Source organism: Odocoileus virginianus, chromosome 12 (assembly GCF_023699985.2).
Source record: "Odocoileus virginianus isolate 20LAN1187 ecotype Illinois chromosome 12, Ovbor_1.2, whole genome shotgun sequence".
In the NCBI taxonomy this organism is placed as follows: Eukaryota; Metazoa; Chordata; class Mammalia; order Artiodactyla; family Cervidae; genus Odocoileus; species Odocoileus virginianus.
This window is the reverse complement of record NC_069685.1, coordinates 67,456,005-67,462,385: the sequence shown is the minus strand read 5'-3', so window position 1 is coordinate 67,462,385 and position 6,381 is coordinate 67,456,005. Positions and strand designations below refer to the sequence as shown.

Genomic DNA, 6,381 nt, shown 5'->3' with positions numbered 1-6,381 from the left:
TGCTGGGGCCAGGAGGTGACGGAGGGTAACGGGAGCCAGGCGCTGCGGGATGAGCACCCGTGAGGAGCCCCAGGAGTCTGCTGTCCCCGCTCCCATGCGGGGCAGCACTCCTCGGTGACCCTCCGCCCTGTAGGGCGGTGAGAGGACCTCACAGTCAGAGCGCGGGGCTGGGCCAAGCGCCGCAGGACGCTCCCCCACTTCCCTGTAGAGCCTGCAAATAACCAAGCCAGTCATTACACCAAGGCCCCACACCCTCCGCAATTTACCAGGAGGCTCCGGGCGGAGAACCGCGAGGTGAGGCGGCGTAGACCAGGCCACGCCTGCTGCAGGCTGCGTGAGGGGCGGGAGGGGCAGTTTGAGGAGACCGAATGAGACCCGTTGCGCTCCGCCTCCCGCGTGCACCTTCCCGCCAAAGCCGCGTCCAATCAGAACGCGCCACAGACCGGGAGTCCCGTGTGGGTCAATCAGAAGCGGGATTCTAGACTCAGCCCCACCCACAGCGCTCTGGACCAATGGGCATCGGCGGCGGCGGCGTGGGGTCCACGAGGACGTGGGGGGCGCGTCCGAGGAGCGCGAGACTTCGGGTCAGCAGTTGAGCGGCGGCGTCGGCGAGAGCAGTTGGGGTTTGTGTAGCGGCGGCGGTTGAGCTCATAATGGTACGGATGGATGGAGCGGGAGGTCGGGCGGGCGGGCCAGGAGGCCTGGAGGCCGTGTTAGTGGTGGGGGGTGACACCGAGGACGCCAGAGAAGCCCATGTGGGCTTCTGGTGCGAATCACGCGGCGACCCGAACAGAGGCTGAGGAAGAGAAACTGCGAAGGTAGAGCCGCAGTTCCCAAGAGTATCTACGTCCGAGGGCCTCATCGGCCAGCGCGCCTTCGCATGTGGCCCCAGGGCTCAGGGGAGGCAGGCAGCCCCAGGTCCAGCCTCCGGGACGCGGACAGTGGGCAGTGCCGGGCTCCGGAGGTTGGGGCGGGGCGTGCTCGGGAAGGAGGTCATCTACGGAGAACGGGGGGCACAGGATTTGGTCTGTGGGAGCTTTCAGAGGACATGGAGACAGGGACAGGAATATCATTACCCAAACTTCAGTGATCCAGGCGAGGACGGCAGTGCGCTTTCCTTTCTGTGGAAAGTGGGGAATGATTTCCCCGAGCGATTCCTTTCATTGTCAGTCAGGTGGACATAGCCTGTACTGACCATGGAGCTCCCCAGCCGCACTTTGTAAATGAAGACATTAGGTCACAGAGCTGACCCTGAACACACTGGGGCTGAGCAAGCAAGAGTGACACAGACATTCTGTGAAATACAGCTGTTCCGGATTAGAAGCGAACACCATGTGTGTGAAAACCTCGTGGATGGGTGGATTTCAAAGGCCTTCCCAGGGTGCTGTTAAGAGTCTCCTCTGGAGGAGTGCGTGCCCTGTCCCCGGAGAAGGTCTTTCCAGAGCCCAGTGCTTCCCTCCGGAATGAGGTGCAGGGACTGCTGCCTCACATTGATCTCTGAGATACGGTGCTTGTGTGATAGAAAACAGGACCAAGCTCCTAGCTATGAGTTAGAATTTAGGGTGGGTGGCACACCTCAGATCTCACTCGATCTCCTCTATGTATTTGTTAGGATGATGTGTCTAAATTCAGCCAGACGGTTAGGGAATGTAGAATTAGATTCCCAGCAGGAAACAGAGGGTACATTTAAAATATTTAATAGGTACTGTGACTGCAACCTGTTAGAAGATACTACTTATACAGATACGGGCAGGGTTTAAGGAGACCCCCAAAGGACAGTGCAGTATCCCAGCACGTGACATTTGGGAGCCATTAACTCCTAGGCTCCAGGGAGTGAGTGGCGGGAGCGCTTACAACGGGCGGGGGGTTTCTGACGACCGATGACTGCCCACAGTCTGTGCCCTTGAAAAGGAACCCAAGACAGCCTGGTGGGGAGGGAGCCAGGAGCAACCACCGTGACCACACCTTCCTCTAACCTCCATCTCTTGCTGCTCACTGACACAGGCTGATGCAACCAGAAGCTAGGGGAACAGTCCACACTGGTCAGCCTGGAACCAGAGCTGGACGGAGAACAGAGGGTAGACCTAGAGGCGCAGGCGGAACAGATTTAGGTCCCATCCAGTTTTCCTTTTCCATTACCGCTTATCCTTCGGTCAGGACTCGATCAAAATGGCTATATTCTCTAGAGAAGTACTGACACTGGCCGTAACATGGAGTTTGTTGCTGACATTACATGCCTTGCAAGTATTAAAGTAACTGAATTTATCTATGGTATGGGCACGTAGACTTTGGGGCTAATTCTGGCGCTATCAGCTCACGTGTTTCGGAGCAAGCCAGTTTTCACAGGGTTAAAAGGGTCACATAAGGCTCCTTAAAAACAAGGTTTGAGAAGGCCTGAGACACTCTGGAGGCACATACAAACATTGAGTTAACATCTGCATGCCACGCAGAGACCCCTGCCGAGTCGCTGGGCCTCACTCATTTCTCTGCTTCCAGCGCGAGTGCATCTCCATCCACGTGGGGCAGGCGGGCGTCCAGATCGGCAACGCCTGCTGGGAGCTGTACTGCCTGGAGCATGGCATTCAGCCCGACGGCCAGATGCCCAGCGACAAGACCATCGGCGGCGGGGATGACTCCTTCAACACGTTCTTCAGCGAGACCGGGGCCGGCAAGCACGTGCCCAGGGCCGTGTTCGTGGACCTGGAGCCCACCGTGGTCGGTAGGTCCCCTCCCACTTGGCAAGGGAAGCGCAGAACCTTCGCTGGGTACACACAGGTCAGAAGCGCGAGGTAGTTTCCGAGGGGAGCGGCCACCCAGGAGACAATGGACAGTCACCCTGGAACCAGGAAGACCCAGGCCACAGGGGTGCCTGGGGCAGCCAGGCTGGTGCAGGGTGGCAGGGCCGTCCCAGTGACGTTGGGGTGGAGCGGCGGGTGTGGGCGAGGCGCACACAGAGACGCCTGGGCACTCCCGTCCTTCGGGAGCCGGCCACAGTGGCGCTTGTTCCGGGTTGATGGACCCCCCTGGAGCCGTGAATGGCAGATGGGCATGTCTGTCTCGGAGACTTGCCTGGGAGACCTGACCCCCGGCCTGGGAGGAGCAACGCGGACCTGCAGATAGGCAGGTCCTGGAGCCGCCGCGGGGGTGAGGCGGCGTCCTCCAAGCCCGGCTGCTGTCCCCCCCGCAGACGAGGTGCGCACGGGGACCTACAGGCAGCTCTTCCACCCGGAGCAGCTGATCACCGGGAAGGAAGACGCAGCCAACAACTACGCCCGCGGCCACTACACCATCGGCAAGGAGATCGTCGACCTGGTCCTGGACCGCATCCGCAAGCTGGTGAGAAGGGCCCGGGGGGCTCCCGGCCGGGACTGGAGAGCCCGGGGTGGCGCGTGCGGCCCGGCTCACGCCTCTCCCTCCCGCAGGCGGACCTGTGCACGGGGCTGCAGGGCTTCCTCATCTTCCACAGCTTCGGGGGCGGCACCGGCTCGGGCTTCGCGTCGCTGCTCATGGAGAGGCTCTCGGTGGACTACGGCAAGAAGTCCAAGCTGGAGTTCGCCATCTACCCGGCGCCCCAGGTCTCCACAGCCGTGGTGGAGCCCTACAACTCCATCCTGACCACGCACACGACCCTGGAGCACTCGGACTGCGCCTTCATGGTGGACAACGAGGCCATCTACGACATCTGCCGGCGCAACCTGGACATTGAGCGGCCCACCTACACCAACCTCAACCGGCTCATCGGGCAGATCGTGTCCTCCATCACGGCCTCCCTGCGCTTCGACGGCGCCCTCAATGTGGACCTGACCGAGTTCCAGACCAACCTGGTGCCCTACCCCCGCATCCACTTCCCCCTGGCCACGTACGCCCCGGTCATCTCGGCCGAGAAGGCCTACCACGAGCAGCTGTCCGTGGCCGAGATCACCAACGCCTGCTTCGAGCCGGCCAACCAGATGGTCAAGTGTGACCCTCGCCACGGCAAGTACATGGCCTGCTGCATGCTGTACCGGGGGGACGTGGTCCCCAAAGACGTCAACGCGGCCATCGCCACCATCAAGACCAAGCGCACCATCCAGTTTGTGGACTGGTGCCCGACCGGGTTCAAGGTAGGCTGGGCGGTAGCGCGTGTGCAGCTTTCTGCCCGTGGCCGGCCCCGGGGCAGGGTGCTGACCCGCCGCAGAGGGTCCCCTGTTCCCGGGCAGCTGGGTTTCAGGGACAGCAAGGTTAGTAATGAGTGTGCTGGATGCCTTGATCTTGATCAATACTTCATGCACCTTTACTTGTTACAACCAGCCAATAATGCCATGGGCTGATACTGCCAACATCTTACACTTCAGAGACAGATGCTGAGACGGCTTTTAGAACCTCAGAGCCTCAGGGTCAGCGACGGAAGGAGGGAGCTTTCAGAGACTTCCGACTGCAGGCCTGTACTCAGGTTTCCCCACTGCTCACCAAAGAACCTTGTCAGAGTGTGTGGTGTCATTCTGTGATTGGGTTTAGATTTCACATTGCTTCAGTCACCAGTTGTCACTGAATCTTAGGCAACAGTTATGTTTTTGTAGAGAGGCTCTTCTATTCATTATGCAATATTTTCTGTGGGACCAAGAGTGGTTCACCGCTGTTTCTCCAAGTCAGACCTGAATGCTGCCTCCCATACAAAACCACACTAATAGAAGTGGCTCCTCCAACTGTGTTTAGTGTCCCAGTGAAACGTCTGCCCAAAGAAGAGCATCCTGAATTTGAAGCCAAGTCCCAGAATGTCCCACTTTAGACCTGTGACCACCAGGCTAAGTGCCTGGCCACGCCTGGGCTTGTGAACCCTGCGCCCTCTTCCTCGTTGAGTCCTTTCTCACAAGTGATCTTTGTTAGATAAAGTGCTGGATCCTGCATCTGAGCCCTGATGCGGCCCTTCGGTGTGCTGGGAGTTGCCATCCCCAGGGTCTTTGCAGACTGAAAGTGAGGCCAAGTAGCAGCGATGCGTGGGTCATCGTTTTCCCATTTAAATACCGAGCTTGCCTCTGACCAGCCCACGCTGTTGCACCCACCTGGCCTCTGTCGGCCTCACTGCCAGACACCTTGACACGGACCACCTGAGGGTGTTCGACTCACACGTGTAAATGACTCACGGGGTAAAGTGTGTATGCAGCAGGTTTCACCAATTAGAAATATCCACAAAATTAAACCTTTCGTAGATGTTTGCAGGCCTCTGAGGTTAGGTTAACAGGTTGGGGTTGGAAGCTTTTTTTTTTGCCATGGCACACGGCATGGGTCATCTTAGTCCCTGGGCCAGACGTCAGCCCTTGGCCCCTGCAGGAAACCGCAGCATCTGGACCACCAGGGAAGTCTTTTTCTTCTCCCATTCTTCTTGGTTTGAGGACGTTTCCTTTCAGTGCCCTTGCTTTGACCTTTGGGAGGCAAGGCTGCCATCCACGGCCGCCTCAGCTGGGCAGCGCTGTGTGCGGTGCCGGGCGCTGTGCCCAGGCTTCCCGTCCTGGCCGAGTCTGTGCGCCAGAGGGGAGGCCAGTCTGGAGGGAGGTTAGGTCACACTGCTGTCCCCACGCATGACAGTTCACTCCTGGCCGGTGTTGAATCCTCACCTGCCTGAGTGACTTCACGTGCTGACAGCTGTTTGCTCGGGGGTGCACCATTTTCATGGAATCTTTTTCCATGTTTGTATCAGGTTTTCTCATTATGAAAGTGTGTATGTGGCAAGATATTTTAGTCCAGCAGAAGGCTGAAAAGCTTAAGTCCTCTTCTAAAAGTGAAAATGTAGGATATTAAACACTGGCAGATACTGCCAAAAAGTACAGCACCTGTTCCTACATGGCATCATGTAAAGGGGGTCCACGGCCCCCATTTTAAAAAACAAGCCCCCATTTCCGAGGCCACACTCCGAGTTCACCATGTTCTCCTCCTCCGGCAGGTGGGCATCAACTACCAGCCCCCCACGGTGGTCCCGGGCGGGGACCTGGCCAAGGTGCAGCGGGCCGTGTGCATGCTGAGCAACACCACGGCCATCGCCGAGGCCTGGGCCCGCCTGGACCACAAGTTCGACCTCATGTACGCCAAGCGCGCCTTCGTGCACTGGTACGTGGGGGAGGGCATGGAGGAGGGGGAGTTCTCGGAGGCCCGGGAGGACCTGGCGGCGCTGGAGAAGGATTACGAGGAGGTGGGCGTGGACTCGGTGGAGGCGGAGGCCGAGGAAGGGGAGGAGTACTGAAGGCGGCGCAGCCGCAGCCCCACACTTGTTTCCCCCAGTGTCCCGTCACAGATGTGTTTCCCTATTAAAGTTTTTGTGTTGAGCATCATTTGCGTGTGTTGCTTTCGGCCCAACCCCCCGCCAGATACCCGTCTTTCCAAGTGAGCCGCGGGAAGAACCGTGTT

General features: G+C 58.9%; 1 protein-coding gene across 1 annotated transcript; it reads left to right on the top strand.

The window, feature by feature from the left end:
• Window positions 1-544: 544 nt before the first annotated feature.
• On the top strand, window positions 545-6,305 carry LOC110143737 (tubulin alpha-3 chain). Its single transcript, XM_020903449.2, has 5 exons — window positions 545-656; window positions 2,497-2,719; window positions 3,188-3,336; window positions 3,423-4,103; window positions 5,921-6,305. Exons 1-5 carry the CDS (start codon window positions 654-656, stop codon window positions 6,215-6,217), a joined length of 1,353 nt encoding a protein of 450 aa, XP_020759108.1. The 5' UTR covers window positions 545-653; the 3' UTR covers window positions 6,218-6,305.
• The last annotated feature ends 76 nt before the right edge of the window (window positions 6,306-6,381 follow it).

Coding starts and splice junctions, on each gene's coding strand:
- LOC110143737 (XM_020903449.2), top strand. Junction 2,720..3,187: donor CCTGGAGCCCACCGTGGTCG/GTAGGTCCCCTC, acceptor TCCCCCCCGCAG/ACGAGGTGCGCACGGGGACC. Junction 4,104..5,920: donor GGTGCCCGACCGGGTTCAAG/GTAGGCTGGGCG, acceptor CTCCTCCGGCAG/GTGGGCATCAACTACCAGCC.